General features: G+C 35.3%; 1 protein-coding gene across 1 annotated transcript in view; it reads left to right on the forward strand.

Moving 5' to 3' along the window:
• Positions 1-16373, forward strand: part of LOC136039986 (transducin beta-like protein 3) — a 49681-nt gene that overhangs the window by 29027 nt on the left and 4281 nt on the right. The window contains exons 11-12 of the mRNA XM_065724050.1: positions 4562-4727; positions 12706-12930. Coding sequence (XP_065580122.1) covers positions 4562-4727; positions 12706-12930 — 391 coding nt within the window. The remainder of the gene's footprint in view (positions 1-4561; positions 4728-12705; positions 12931-16373) is intronic.

Raw genomic sequence — 16373 nt, forward strand, 5'->3', positions numbered from 1 at the left:
TGACATAACCGGAACAGATCCTCTCTCTTTGGGGGATTTGGGGGGTGGGGGTAATTCTGAAAAATTAGAAAAAATGAGGTATATTTAAATTACGAAGGGGTGATCGGATCTTAATGAAATTTGATTTTTGGAAGGATATCGTGTCTCAGAGCTCTTATTTCAAATTCCGACTGGATCCGGTGACGTTGGGGGGAGTTGAGGGGGGACCTAAAATCTTGGAAAATGCTTACAGTGGAGGGATCAGGATGAAACCTGGTGGTCAAAATGATCATAAGTCCAAGATACTTGATTGAAATAACCGGAACGGATCCGCTCTCTTTGGGGTGTTGGGGGAGGAGGGTTACTTCTGAAAAATTGAAAAAAATAGGTGTTTTTAACTTACGAAGGAGTGATCGGATCTTAATGAAATTTGATTTAAGCACAAGTCCTAGATACGGGATTTACATAACCGGAATGGATCTGCTCTTTTCGGGGGAGTTGGGGGGGGGGGTGTAATTCTAAAATATTAGAAAAAATGAGGTATTTTTGACTTACGAAAGAGTCATCGTATCGTAGTGAAATTTCATATTTAGAAAGATCTCGAAACTCAGATCTCTTTTTTTTAATCCCGGCCGGATCCAGTGTCATTAGGGGGGTAGGGGACCGGAAATCTTGGAAACCGCTTAAAGCGGAGATCAGGATGAAACTTGGTGGAAAGAATAAGCACAAGTCCAAGATAGGAGACTGACATAACGGGACCGGATCCGCTCTCTTTGGTGTAGTTGGGGGGGGGGGGAGAGTAATTCGGAAAAATTAGAAAAAATGAGGTATTTGTAGCTTAAGAACTGGTGATCGGATCTTAATGAAATTTGATATCTAGAAGGATCTTGTGCTTTAAAATTCTAATTTTATTTCTCGACCAGGTCCGGTGACATTATAGGGAGCTGGAGGGGTAAACCGGAATTCTTGGAAAACATGAAAATCGAGGTATCTTACGATTGGGTGATGGGATCTTAATGAAACTTGATAAATTGAAGAATCTTATGTCTCAGATGCTGTATTTTCAATTCAAATCGGATCTGGGGCCATAGAGGGTTGGAGGGGGAAACAAAAGTCTTGGAAACCGGAAATCTTGGAAAACCCTTTGAGTGGAGAGATCGGAATGAAACTTGATGGGAAGAATAAGCACAAGTTATAGATACGAGATTGACATAATTGGTACGGATCTGTTCTCTTTGAGGGAGCTGGGGGCTATTAATTTGGAAAAATCAGAAAAATTGAGGTATTTTTAACTTAAGAACGGGTGACCGGATCTTAATGAAATTTGATATTTAGAAGGAACTCATGTCTCAGAGCTCTAATTTCAAATCCCGGCCAGATCTTTTGACATTAGGGAGATTTGGAGGAGGAAACCGGAGAACTTGGAAAACGCTCATAAATGTCGTAGATACGTGATTGACGTAACCGGACTGGATCCGCTCTCTTTGGTGGAGTTAGGTGGTGCGGTTCAGTGCTTTGGTGAGTTTGGTGCTTCTGGACGTGCTAGGACGATGAAAATTGGTAGGCGTGTCAGGGAGCTGCACAAATTGACTTGATAAAGTCGTTTTCCCCGATTCGACCATCTGGGGGGTTGAAGGGAGAGGAAAAATTAGAAAAATTGAGGTATTTTTTACTTACGAGTGGGTGATTGGATCTGAATGAATTTTGATATTTAGAAGGACCTCGTGACTCATAGCTCTTATTTTAAATCCCGACCGGCATTAAGCCTCTGATTTTCCTTTTAAAGCAATCTATTGATTCTTAGAATTTTGCTAGAGCTCATAACATATAAGCTCTGGGCTCTTGGCTCTTCCGACCTCGTCACAAGTGCCATATGAGCTCTTAGCTCTTGTTTTAATGGCATATTATCTATTACTTTTTAACCTTCATTTATATATCAGCATTCATTTAAAGACTTCTCACAGCCATATAAACTATTTAGAAATGGGAGTCTAAAAATTGATACGCTCCCAGCAGCTGTCTAACTGTGGAAGTGATTATCATAAATTGAGCGAGCCCCGAGTTGATCAGAGGCTATGTGTTGGTTCAAGTACAGTGTTGTGAAAGATGCCTCAATTGCTACCATTTATTTTCTACTAGAAAACTGATTTGAATGAATAACTTGCAATTCCAAGTTAATAATAGAAATATATAAATTATATGTTGAAGCGATTATAAATTTTGAATAATATATAAATTAATATTAACATATACGGCTTTATAATATAATCTGAATTCTCGTTAATGCTACACAATATCAAGATTTTTAGATTTGCCAGAATTCTACTAGAAAGTATTGTTGTGTTAATGTCATTGTGCAAACAATTATATATCTTTTCAGAAATCAGGGTAATTGGACTGAAAGAAAATGACGAAATTCCATTTTTGAATGTATTGAAATTATTGCGTATTTTCTTTCATCAAAATCTAAAATTAACTGTTTGGTAATCAAAGTGTACAGTTAGTAATTAATTTTCCAGAACTCTGCTATATCAGATTTCCAGAATTATAGCAATTATAGCAGATTTCCAGAATTCTGGTATATCAACTAAAAGAGTACTGGGGTATTAGCAGGTCTTGACGACTGACAATAGTTGGTCTCTTAGTTTCTGGCTTTTATTCGACCTATTTGTTGAGAGAAGTGGTCCCTGTATTATTGTCATTGCGCTATGTAGCAGAACAGGTTGTCCGATCTGTATTAATTCCTGGGAAATATGATATTGTCTAGTGTGCAATTTTGTATTATTTATTATTATTATTTTATTTTGGTGCCCAGATCCGATTTTACACCTTGTATAGAATAGAGGGAGGAGCCTAAAATTTTGAATCAGGATATGTCCCTGAAAGATTGTTTGATTTCAACAATGTTCGGGAACTTATTTCCTTGTTGCTCTTCTTTGGAATCTCACCTATCTAGGGGGAGGGGTCCCTAAATTCTTGTCATCTGGATAATCATTATCTACCCATTTCCAAATATTGTATTTTGGAGTGCAGGAACGACAGTGACCTCTTATGGGAGGAAGAGGGATCCCTAAAATATAGTCAGTAGGATAACTGTTAAAATAGGTTTTTAGACCTGAATCCAGTCCTTTCAGAAGTACCAGTTGTACTTCTGCTGTTATGGCAGCTCATTGTAGCTCAAATATGGGTAATTTAGACTAACTTTGGAACACGCTTACAGCGTGAACTTTGGATTGAAATATCATCCAAGTGTTGTGAGTTGGCTTGATCTAAACAGCTATGATCAACTGCCCTTTTCAGAAGAAGTGTTGAAGTTTGGTTTATATGAGATCAAAATTAATCAAGAAATATTTCGTATTTTTCTTATTTAATGATTTATTTATTTTAACATTTTAGCAGTTGTATTAAAATATGAATATACTGATAGTATTAAAGAATGCAAATCGGGAACACAGATTTGTTTGATCGTGAGTGCCAAAAACTATTCGCAAGAGATTCTAGAAGGATGAGTAAGAGTTTAAATACAAGTTCAGAGTTTAAAAAGAGTTTGAATAGAAGCTTCGTGCTTCTAAAAATTAAGATAGAAATTAAAAATTAAATAGAAGGGTTTTACTGGTTTTAACCTAAAAATTAAAATTTTTAATTTTATTTTTAAAAATTAAAAATAAAAATAAAATAGAAGCTATGTGCAGCGTGCCAATAGAATTCAACTATCAAAAGAGAAGATCGTTATTACAACGGTGAAGGTGTAATTGAAAAAAAAGAAAAAATTGCCATTCAGGATAGTATTTTTTTTCTTCAGTTATTCTTTCACTGTTGATTGAAAGGATCTTTCCTATTTTAGTTTCAGTGCTTGTTTTTAGTTATGGTTTTTATTTTATCTTTTGAATTTTTTTTTTTATTATTATTATTATTATTTGCACTGAAGACGTTCAAGCGGAGGTCTTGACCGAAATATTTGCATAGTCCTTTTCGTTTTTCCTCTGGCTGTTATTGTTGTTATTATCCTCTTTTCTCTCTTATTATTATTATTTTGTTTTATTATCTTTCTTTTTATTATTTTTTCTCTCTTCTTTGCAATTCTTTCGTGTAGGTAGAAGATTATTGTTTCAATTTTAAAACAGGAAACTAACTCAACTGACCATATAGCTTGTATGGTATACCATATTAGTGTCCTCACGTCCCAGCTTTGGGCAGACATAGTCCTCTTTTCTAGTGGCAACGGATTGGCACGTCAAAAAGTCCTGTTTTAGATCCAAGGGCTCCTGGAGAGGGTCTTCCGATCTAGTCTTAGAAGAATAAGCGTTCGCTTCTCCCTCTCCATGCATAGGAGAGGGGGTATATTGACTTCAGGTGGATTGGTGATACAGTATGGTGATGCATGTGATTCAGTGTGATATTTGGTTATACAGTGGTTTAGTATTATTAGTGGTAGTATCATATTGCAGTTAAGTTTTTGGAACATTGATACTGTTGTTCCTATTCTGGCTGACCTGAATGTTGAACTGACCTTGAAGGTTGAACTGACCTTGAAGGTTGAACTTTGTAACTAGTACAATACAAAAAAATATAATTTTTTTAGACGTTAGAAGGTCACGATAGCTCAGTTCTTCGGCTTGCGTGGATTTCGTCTGGTACACAGCTTATAAGCTCGTCTGCAAGTGGCTTAGTTAAGGTGTGGACGTTGAAGGTGTCCGAATGCGCTCTTACTTTAGATGCGCACAACGCCAAAGTTTGGGCCATGGCTGGTAAGTGTTTAACGATGTCAACTGTAAGGGTTCAAAAACCATTATGCTAATTTTTTGGTAAAGCTAATGTTTAAAAATCAACAGCCAAGACTAACTAGGCTGAATTGATTGGTATGGTCTATTTTTGAGTTTCTATATTAGCTTGTACAACAAATTTTTTTTAATGACAGTTGTTAAATTTGTGCCTAATTTTCCGATCTCTTTATGTGGTTAAATTTTATTTAATTTGTTTTAATGATTCTCACCCTCCATTACTACATTTAACTCGTTAGTTAAAAATCATGCATATGATGTGAATTTGCCTGATTAAATTAGCTACGACCAACTCCCCTTTTCACAAGTGTTGGTCAAATTGAATCTGAATTAGATCGAAACTAATTTAATATTTTTGATTAGTTATTATAGAAGATATATTAGAAAGTAAATGTACTGATAGTGTGAAAGACTAAAAATTGGGAATACAGATTATGTGAATATAATGGTCTTCATATAATTTTGCAGGTCTTGTAGGTTCTGATTATAATTAAATAAAAAAACAAGTTTTTTCTAACTGAAAGTAAGGAGCTACATTAAAACTTAAAACGGACTGAAATTTTTCCGTATATGAAAGGGGCTGTCCCCTCCTGAGCGCCCCGCTCTTTACGTTAAAGTTTTCTATCGCTTAAAAAGTAGAGTTGTGGGAAAGAGTCAAACTTTAGCGTAAAGAAGGGGTGTTGAGGATGGGACAGTCCCTTTCAAATACGAAATAATTTCTGTTTATTTTAAGTTTTAATGTTGCTCCTTACTTTAAGTTGTAAAAACTTGTTTTTTTAATCTAATTTCTCATTGATTTTTTTTTAAATAAGGCTGGAAAATTCAGCACCCCCTTCAAGGAAATTCTCTCCCCCCATGATAAATTCCTCCATGGAGAGATCCTCTCACTCAACCCCTGAGTGAATAATGCCCCTGGGATGTCCCTCCCCACCCACCATCAGAAAAAATAACCCTTGAAAAGGTCAGTATACTTCGTCAATTACCAATACTATATGTAAACAATGAGCAAAGTTCATAACTTGCAGCCCTTCCCCCAGGGACGGTGGGGGATGAAGTCTTTCTCAAAGACTTAGTCATTAGATTTTTCAACTATGTTTAACAAAATGGTGAACTATGCTGAACTATGATCTCAAAATTTTGATCCGGTGACTTTGGGAAAAAATGAGTAGGGAGGGGGCCTAGTTGCCCTCTAATGTTTTGGGCCGCTTTGAAAGGGCATTAGAACTTTTAATTTCCGATAGAATGAACTTTCTTGCAATATTCTAGGACCACTGGGTCGATACAATCACCCCTGGTAAAAAATACAAAAAAAGCCAAAACAAATAAACATGCATCCGTGATCAAAAATACAAATTCCACATTTTTGCAGATAGGAACTTGCAACCTCTACAGTAGGGGGTCTCTGATACACTGAATGTAATGGTGTGATTCGTTTAGATTTTATGACTTTTAGGGGCGGTTCCCCCTTTTTTCTCAGATAAGGCAAATTTTCTCAGGCTCGTAACTTTTGAGGAGTAAGACTAAACTTGATGAGACTTATATATTTAAAATCAGACCAGGCACCAGGGCACTTCGTATTGAAGGAGTTCAAAATTTTTTTAAAAGGGCTCATTTAATTGTAAATTGAAAGGAATAGTGCCCTTTTTGATATTCGAAAGTGATTAGAGGTTGACTAACCCCCCTCCCACGCCCACCATTTCCTCAAACACATCCAATCGAAATTTGGGATAACCATTGTGTTCAGTGTAGATAAAAGGACCAGAAATTATGTTTTTGATGATGACAACCCGAAAGCCTCAAGGCAAAGGTTGTAAGTTATGCCCTGGGGCATATAAGGTTTTTATAGAAGGGGCGGTCGTAGGAAATTTGGAGGGAGCTCATTGGATTGGTAATCAGAGTTCTAGTGCCCTTTTTAATATTCCGATTGAACGGAGGGTGGATACCACCCCCCCCCCCCCCTCACACAGAAAAACACCTTGTATTTTCCCGAAATGAATCTGATAGAAATTTTTCTTTACCATTTGTTGTCGTAGAATTTTCGATTGGAAAAGGATCTCGTTTGATTGGAAATTGAAAGGGCTAGTGCCCTTTTTATCAGTCAAAGTTACTAGAGGACAACGAGCCCTCCCCCCTCGCACATCAGTTCCCAAAACACATCTAATCAAAATCTCTAGATAGCCATTTTGTTCAGCGTAGTTGAAAGGTCTGGAGACTATGTTTTTGAGGATAAAAAACCCTCACAGCCCTCAGCGCAAGGTTGTAAGTTATGTCCTCAGTGCATATAATGGTTATATGGAAAGCTTGGTCTTAAAAAGTCTGGAGGGGGCTTATTTGATTGGAAATCAGATGTTCTAGTGCCTTCTATATGAGTCAAAATGAACGGAGGCCAGCCACCCCCCTCGACTTATTTTCCACAAATGCCTCCGATAGAAATTTTGAATTAGGCATTTATTCAAAAATAGTTTAAAGATCATATTAAGGCTTCTGGGGCTGACAGAATTCCCCAGACTCTGGGGATAAGGGTTGTAAATAATGCCCCAGGGCTTATAAGGCTACTTATGGAAGGGGCGGTCGTGTGAACTTTAGAAGAGACTAAAAAGGTATGGCTATAGTTCTCTTTTTAAGATTTAAACATGATAGCGAGTAACTGCCCTTCCCCCTCCCGGACATCCTCTTTTCCCGAAACACATTCAGTTGAAATTGTGAAAAAGTCATTTTGTTACCAATAGTCTAAAAATCATATAACAATGTCTTTAGGATGGACACAATCCCCCAGGACCCATGGGCAAGGTTTGTAAGTTGTGCCGTGTGGCATTTAAGGCTTTTATGAAATGGGTGCTCGTATAAACTCATTTGGACTTCATTATAACTCTTCACTATAAACACATGGAGCTGATTTGATAGGGAGTCGGAATTTTAGTGCCCTTTTTAAAAGTCAAAAATGAATAGAGGGCAATCAGACCCCCTTCCCCAAGTATATCATTCCCTGAAATATATCCGATTGAAATTTTAAGAGATTTGTTTTGTTCAGCTTTGTTTTAAGGTCCAGCAATTACATCTTTGGGGATGTCAACCTCCCCACAGTCCTCAGGACAAGGGCTGTAAGTTAGGCAAATCGTTTATTGTCTACACATAGTATATGCTATTGAGAAAGGTACATTTATTTGAACTTTACTTTCCAAGAAGACAAAGGGCACTCAGGTGAGCCTTTCCGATAATGGCGAGGGAATGTTGAACTAAATCAAAACACGTTATGTGTATACGAATTGTCAAAATTGTGTAACACAGAAATAACTGAGTATATTGATTTGTAAAGTGCTGGAAATGATGAGGGATATGATGAAAAAGGCAATATCTGCATGCTACCACTACTGCTACAACTACCGTCACTACTATTACCACACTATTGCATTTACAATATTGAGAGGGTATATTGATTCGTAAAATGCTGGAAATGATAAGGGATATGATCACAAAGGCATTATCTGCATGCTACCACTACTACTACAACTACCGTCACTACTATTACCACATTATTGCATTTTCAATATTGAGAGAAAATTCTAACTAAATCAAAAGACACTATGTGCATCCACATTGTCAAAATAGCGTATGTCAAGAATTGATTTGGGTATTAAGTGTGAACTTTCAGAGAATGCTTAAATGGGAAGATCGTCTCACCAATAGGCAATATTGGTGACACGCTATTGCTAATACTACTGTTACTGCTACATTTATTACTGCTATTGCGTCTATTGCAACTACTTGTAAGGTTAAGAGTATTGAAATTAAAATTTGAAGAATTATATGAACATACAGGTTATCAAAAGGAAATACCAGCAATGTCACAGCAATGGCTAATTGTATTAAGTTGAAATTTCCAGGACTGAACGAGTTGGATGTTCTACTGGCTAAAAGGGAATATGCTAATACTACTAATGCTAGTTGTACTACCGCTATTCAATACTTTTACTAGTAATATAAATACTACTACTATGACTAATATTGCAACTATACCTAAGGGTAAGAAAGTGGAATATTCAAGGAGTTTTGAGGGGGGAGGTGAACTAAATCACAACACTTCGATGCAGGTTGTCAAAAGGGTGTAGCAGCAATATTTTATGAACAGTTTGTGTGTGAAGTTGAAAATAACAGAGCTTGTTGCGAGGGATGTTGAACTACCGAAAAGAAAATACTTTCATCCTAATGCTACTGCTTCTACTCATACTACCACTTCTGTTACTATTATTGCTACTTATATCACTACTGGTACAACTAAAGTTTAGGCTACTACAATTAATTCTACAACTACTACTACTATTAAAACTAAAGATATTGAGGCGAAAGATTTGAGATATATAGAAACTATATGGAACTAATTCAAAACACACTATGCCCACATAGGCGTTCAAGCAGACGCATCAGAAATACTTCAGGAACGGTTGATGGTATTAAACCAAAACTTTCCGCATGAGTAGAAGGGGATTTTGAAGTAACCAAAGGCGCTATGAGCATACTGCTACTAATGCTCCCATAGCTATTGCGAATGTGCAAGCTAAGGGCACTAAGGTGAATGTTTTAAGGAATATTTAGGCGGAGGTTGAAATAAATCAAAACAAAGTATGAGCATATGAGCTTTCAAAAAGCTGACAAAAGCAATATCTGAAGAACAACTTATATTATTATGCTAGACCTTTGAGGGTAAGTCGTGGGTAATTTTGAACTAGCTCGAAGGCACTATGTGTATACTTTTAAGTAAAAAGAAATCGAAGTGCAAGCAACTTTTCTCTCGAGCCCATTCATTCTCCAAACATATCCAGTTAAAATTTTGATACAACCATTTTGTTCAGCATAGTAGAACGGTCCAGCAACTATGTCTTTAGGGCATGTCAACCCCCCACAATTATGCAATTGGACCAGTATGCTTTAAAACTAAATGTTACTTTAAACTAAATCAAAAAGCCTTTTGTTTATAGTTGACAATAAGACACCTTAGCAATGTATCCAGAACAACTGGGGGTATTAAATTCAAACTTTCGGGGCTACTACTATTACTACTTCTGCTCTTACAGATTAAATAAATAAAAAGAGTGTAAGTTTATCCAGGTTTTCACAGAGCATAGATAGAATCTTTATGGAAGGGTATGAAGATTCATTTGGATTAAAAGTTGTTGAAAAAGTTTCTCCAACATCCAAATAACAACTCAAATTATGGATTCTTAAAGAAATTAAATAAAAAAAAAAACAAGTTTTTTTAACTGAAAGTAAGGAGCAAAATTAAAACTTAAAACGAACAGAAATTACTTCGTATATGAAAGGGGCTGCTTCCTCACCAACATCCCGCTCTTGACGCTAAAGTTTGACTCTTTCTCTCAACTCTTCTTTTTAAAACAGTAAAAAACTTTAGCGTAAAGAGCGGGATGTTGGTGAGGAAGCAGTCCCTTTCATATACGAAGTAATTTCTGTTTGTTTTAAGTTTTAATTTTGCTCCTTACTTTCAGTTAAAAAAACTTGTTTTTTTTTAATTTAATTTCTGAACGTTTTTCAATCAATGGATGTTTTGATTTTGGCTCTCCGCAGAGGAATAATTTAGCATAACGAAAATATACTCTACGAACATATAGTTTCTGAGGTTCACTAAAAAACTGCCAAACCGGACAAAGAGAAAGGAGATGAGGTACAACTAGGCTATTATAAATTTTCGCAAGATTTAATTTATCAATGTGTTTAATATTAGATACTTTTTTGCTAAATGACTTTCTCATAATTTTGATTGAATGATTTTGAGAAAAAAGAGCGGGGGAGGAAGCCTAGTTGCCCTTCGATTTTTTGGTTAATTAAGATAAAGGCAACTAGAACTTTTAATTTTTTACGAATCTTTTTTTTTAGTAAAAGATATACGTAACTTATAAATTAGCTTACGTAAAGAAGTTTTGTATTCTCATGTTTTTATTACATATATGAGGGGGTTCGCCCCCTCGTCAGTACCTCGCTCTTTACACTAAAGCTTAGATTTTGTCCCAATTCATTAAGAATGACCCCTGAATCACCAAAGCCGTAAAATAAATAGTTGAAATTACTAAAAAATCTTTAACGTAAAGATCGGGGTATTAGGAGGGGGTGAGCTCCTCATATGGGTAATAATATCCGTTCGTTTTAAGTTTAAATGCTGCTCTTTACTTCCAGCTGAAAAAAAACTTTTTCATATTTCTTTTTTCATTGTTTTTTTTTTTAATAATGCTAGTAAATCCTGCGCTCCCTTCAAGGAAATTTTCTTCTACCATGACAAATTCCTCGATGGAAAGCTCCCCCAGCCTATCCCCCTATTCTCAACCCCTCCCCACAACCAAAAAATCCTACTGAAAACGCCTACACACTTCCCAATAACCATTACTATATGTAAGCACTGGTCAAATTTTGTAACTTGTAGCCCCTCCCCCAGGGACTGTGGGGGAGTAAGTCATCCCAAAGACATAGTTTTTATGGTTTTTGACTATGCTGAACAAAATGGCTATCTCAAAATTTTGATCCGTTGACTTTAGGAAAAACATGAGCGTGGGAGGGGGCCTAGATGCCCTCCAATTTTTTTGGTCACTTAAAAAGGGCACTAGAACTTTTCATTTCCGTTAGAGTGAGCCCTCTTGCGACATTCTAGGACCACTTGGTCGATACGATGACCCCTGGGAAAAAAAAAAAAAAACAAAAAAAAAAAAACAAATAAACACGCACCCGTGATTTGTCTTCTGGCAAAAAATACAAAATTCCACATTTTTGTAGATAGGAGCTTGAAACTTCTACAGTAGGGTTCTCTGAGACGCTGAATCTGATGGTGTCATTTTCGTTAAGATCCTACGACTTTTAGGGGGTGTTTCCCCCTATTTTCCTAAATAAGGCAAATTTTCTCAGGCTCGTAACTTTTGATGGGTAAGACTAAACTTGATGAAACTTATATATTTAAAATCAGCATTAAAATGCGATTCTTTTGATGTAGCTATTGATATCAAAATTCAATTTTTTAGAGTTTTGTTTACTATTGAGCCGGATCGCTCCTTACAGTTCGTTACCACGAACTGTTTGAAAACTGAAAAGACACAAAAATATTATTTTTTTTCATCAAAAGTACACGAATGGAAATTAATTTTAAAAAAATTTCCACAAGACAAGTTTTGCAAAGAAAAGTATAAACAGCTCTATTTAGCGAAAAAAAAGAAATAAAGTTAAATAATTTTCCAAGCATAAAACTCTCACAAACCACTATAAATAAATAAATGAAACTCAAAACGAACAGAAATTACGATGAATAGCCGAATCAAACTCAAAACGAGCAGAAATTAACATGAAAAGGGCTTATAACCTCCATGCTTTCTCAAGACCAGAGCATAATTTGACCTTTACTGAAAAAAAAAATCAAGAAAAAAACCCTGGATTATCAGTTTAATTGACATATGCTGATCTTTATTCCTTATAGTTTTGATAGTTTTTATTTATGAAAGTAAGAAAAGTAAAAACGTTTAAAATGTATTTTGTTTTCAGTAAAGCGCAAATTATGTTCTTGTCTTGAGAAGGCATGGGGGTTATCAGCCCTACTCATGTTAATTTCTGCTCGTTTAGAGTTTGACTCGGCTATTTATTTTAATTTCTGTTTGTTTTTAGTTTTATTTATTTAGTTACTGTGATTTTTGGTAATTTTACGCTTGGAAAATCATTTGACTTTATTTTTGTTCATTTAAGGCTAAATAGAGCTCTCTACTTTTCTTTGAAAAACTTGTTTTGGGGAAAAAGGTTTTTAAATTAATTTGAATAAGAAATGACACGAAATTTGAAGAAATTTATTATTTAGTTACCTCCCCCCCCAAAAAAATGGTTGAATTTTAATGAACTTCTGGTCAATTTCTATTCAAACTATGAAGTAAATTTATTCTTTTTCAAAAAAAATTCTTTTCAGTCTCTCCTGATTGTATGAATGTTGCAACGGGTTCTGGAGATTCCAATATTACTATTTGGCGCGACACAACTGAAGAAAAGACGATAAAAAAAGCTGAAGAAGAAGAGAAACGCATTGAAGATGAACAACTTCTGTCCAATCTCTTACTGAAAGGAAAATACAAAAAGGCGCTTGGCTTGGCTATAAGGCTCGATCAACCTTTTAGAGCGCTTAGTATAATTAAAGGTAGATGTCAGTGTTTTCCTTCTATGATTCTGCTGAAATTTTGTTCTTTTTTGGTCCTAAATTTTAGAGAAGAAATGCTTCTATGGTCTATATGATCTGTTTTCAAGTTTTAACTTATTCCAATTATAGGCCTTACATGAGTATATAGTGTTTCATGGTAGTCTTTGCGTTTTTCACAGGAAGTGAAATAAAAATACAAGTAAATATGCATCAACATGAATTCTTCACCCGGAGCGTGGTCACTGGTGTTCATTTTAAGCACGTCCCTGAACCAAGGATTAGAGAAAAATTAAGAAGATTTAATGTTTTTAATTTTTAATGTGCCAATTACCTGTCCAAAGTCTTTGTAGGATTCTCAGGTATGTAACTGGACTGCCACTCCGCAGGATTTTTCCTAAGATCTTGAGATTTCAGTCCAAAGGTTGGGATCTTGGGACAAGTATATATATTGAACACTATCATCAAAAAGTTTAATAACCTGAAATTTTTCCCAAGTGAATTGTCCGAAAAATATGGTTGTATCCCGCTTTCTAGGGCTATACTGAAAGAAAGGTTTTGACGGATAGAACAACCTCTGCATATGAAGAATGATAGATTGCCAAAATCGTCGTTTTCGACCAACGATTTAAGGCTAAACGAAAAGTAGGTGATCCCTTAATTGGGTGGGATAAGGTTGTAAAGAAGGATTTGTTTGAAATTGGAATTTTTGGGAGGGTGTAAAGAAGGAAGCTTTGAATAGAGGAGGAGCGTTTTGGCCTCAGGTGACTTGGTGCAGCAGTGAGGTTATTAATAGTAGTAGCAGTATATCGGGATATCGTTCGATTTTTAATAACAACCAGAAGGCCTTTATGAAAAGGCGGTAGGAACTACCGTCAGTAAATATTTAAAGAGTTGGTTTAAGAAAATATGGAAAACATTTTATGAGAAAACATTTCTTGATTTCAAGAGAGTGTAAAAGATGCAAATGACATTTTTTTTTTTTTTTACATATTTCTGTGAAACTTCATACTAGCGCATAAACAGCTAGCTTTTAAGAATGTACAACAAGGGGGAACAAATATTCAAATCTGACCAAAACTAAGCAAATCTAACCGAAGTCAAATCTGACCAAAACCAAGCAAATCTGACCGAAGTCAAATCTGACCAAAACTAAGCAAATCTGACCGAAGTCAAATCTGACCAAAACCAAGCAAATCTGACCGGAGTCAAATCTGACCAAAACTAAGCAAATCTGACCGAAGTCAAATCTGACCAAAACCAAGCAAATCTGACCGAAGTCAAATCTGACCAAAACCAAGCAAATCTGACCGAAGTCAAATCTGACCAAAACTAAGCAAATCTGACCGAAGTCAAATCTGACCAAAACCAAGCAAATCTGACCGAAGTCAAATCTGACCAAAACTAAGCAAATCTGACCGAAGTCAAATCTGACCAAAACCAAGCAAATCTGACCGGAGTCAAATCTGACCAAGGCAAAAATGAATAAATATTCCCCTGCATGATAGCTTCTTTTTCCCAATTGGTGATAGAAACTGAAATAACGAGGTGAAATTTAACTCTTCACCATTTAGTTTTTTTAAGCATTTTAATTTCAAGTTCCAAAAAATGGAGATTGAGCTGTTATATTTAAAGCTCTTCGTAAAAGTGCTATGTGTTGAATGTAGAAGAAAATACGTATTTGGAGTTGGACGGAACTTAATGGCATTTGTGGGAGGATTTGCCTATGGAACAGATAATGTTTCACTTTAATTAGAAGATGACTAACCAGAAAGGTTGTGTCCAAATTTATAAAAAAAAAGATAGCTGTTTCATTTAGGAGAACCTTTCCATGGATATAAATTTTTCAATCTATATTTCATCATGTCCAATAGGAATGGACCCTGTGAAAATAGATACAAGTGCCTAATTTGGCGGTTGAGAGGGCACATTCTCCACACTCGGAAATGAAATCAACTCAAATTGGTTTATTAGTATTCCTAGTTTATTTTGAGGAAGCCTGTTATATGAGCAGGTCTTGTCGTCGCCATTTAACCTGCTCATTTGATCATTACATGATATCTCATTGGGTATCAATATAATTGTCCAGAACCCAAAATAAAAAAATTAAGTTTATCATTTTAATTTAAAATATTTTAAGCCACTAGTCGACTTTTATTTTAGATTTTAAGGTCAAGGTAGATTCATCTTCTTAAAATTTAAAACGTTCTTTTTACCCATGAATTCTCATTTGCAGATCTCATTTGCAGATCATTTGCAGAACCAAAGCAACGGAAAACTGGAACATAGCTTGAGATTAGTGTTTGGAATTTGAGGACTTGAACAATTAGTATAGTTTCTCACATGCATTTCAACAGTGGCTAAGTATCGAACTCTAAAACCCCGCCATAGGTCAATTGGATATCGTATCCAATGGGAACACATGATCTTAACATACAACATACTTCCGTATAAAAAATTTCATACAGCAACATACAAATGACAATTGTTTATAGAAAGTTCTTTGCTTTCATTTAAATCTGAAAGGGATATACGAAATTAGACATTACTATCGTCTTTGATGCCCTATCAACAGAAGACGAAGCACATTTACTCAGTTTGAAATCTAATTAGAAAGATTACTTCTTATTTTTTAACATTCATTTTGCTTCTTAAGGTCCTCAATTGGGTGGGGGACAGAGTGCCTGTTCATTACTTCTCATAGATAATTCCTTGTATGTATTGCAAATTTTATTACAATTGATTAGTAATGGCAAGAACATCGCTTGTGTTCTGTGGTACGCTATCTTCGACCATTTGATTTGTCTTTCAAATCGTTCGTGGCTATGAACTTTAGGAAAAAAAAACTTATGAAGTCTATAACTGTTTTTTACGCTGAAATATTTTGTATCCTTGACAATGTGTATTATTTGTGTTATAGTTTTTACTACTTAAATTCAGATGTTATTGTAAGAAATTTAGTTGTAAACTAAAAATTCAAATTGGATATAGTTGAATTAAAATGAAGGAAGCTAAATGTAAACTCGGATAAAAACTATAATTAAACTGATTTGAATCAGAATAATAACATTTTTATAACAGATTAACCTGATTGAAATACATGATATAAGGTCATTTTTTGAAGCATTCTAAACCTTTGCGAGTACTTTTTTGTCTATTTGGCTTGAATGTATGTTTTTATATATTTTAAAGGATCGCCACATCCCTTACGCGAATACTGTTAGATTTGCCACAGTCTGGGATATCTTGACACAGTCTAGGAAACACTTCAGATAGAAACCAAAGGGTATATCTGGTATTTTTCTTGAATATAATAAGATAAAAAAATTAAAGTGAAAGAACGGTATATTTTTCTCGAATTCCAATGAAAGCTAAAAAGGTTTCAACCTACTCAATTTTTTTCGTAAGCAGTGCGTACAATAATAAGAAATAACTTTCGACCTTGA

Source organism: Artemia franciscana, chromosome 20 (genome assembly GCF_032884065.1).
Source record: "Artemia franciscana chromosome 20, ASM3288406v1, whole genome shotgun sequence".
In the NCBI taxonomy this organism is placed as follows: Eukaryota; Metazoa; Arthropoda; class Branchiopoda; order Anostraca; family Artemiidae; genus Artemia; species Artemia franciscana.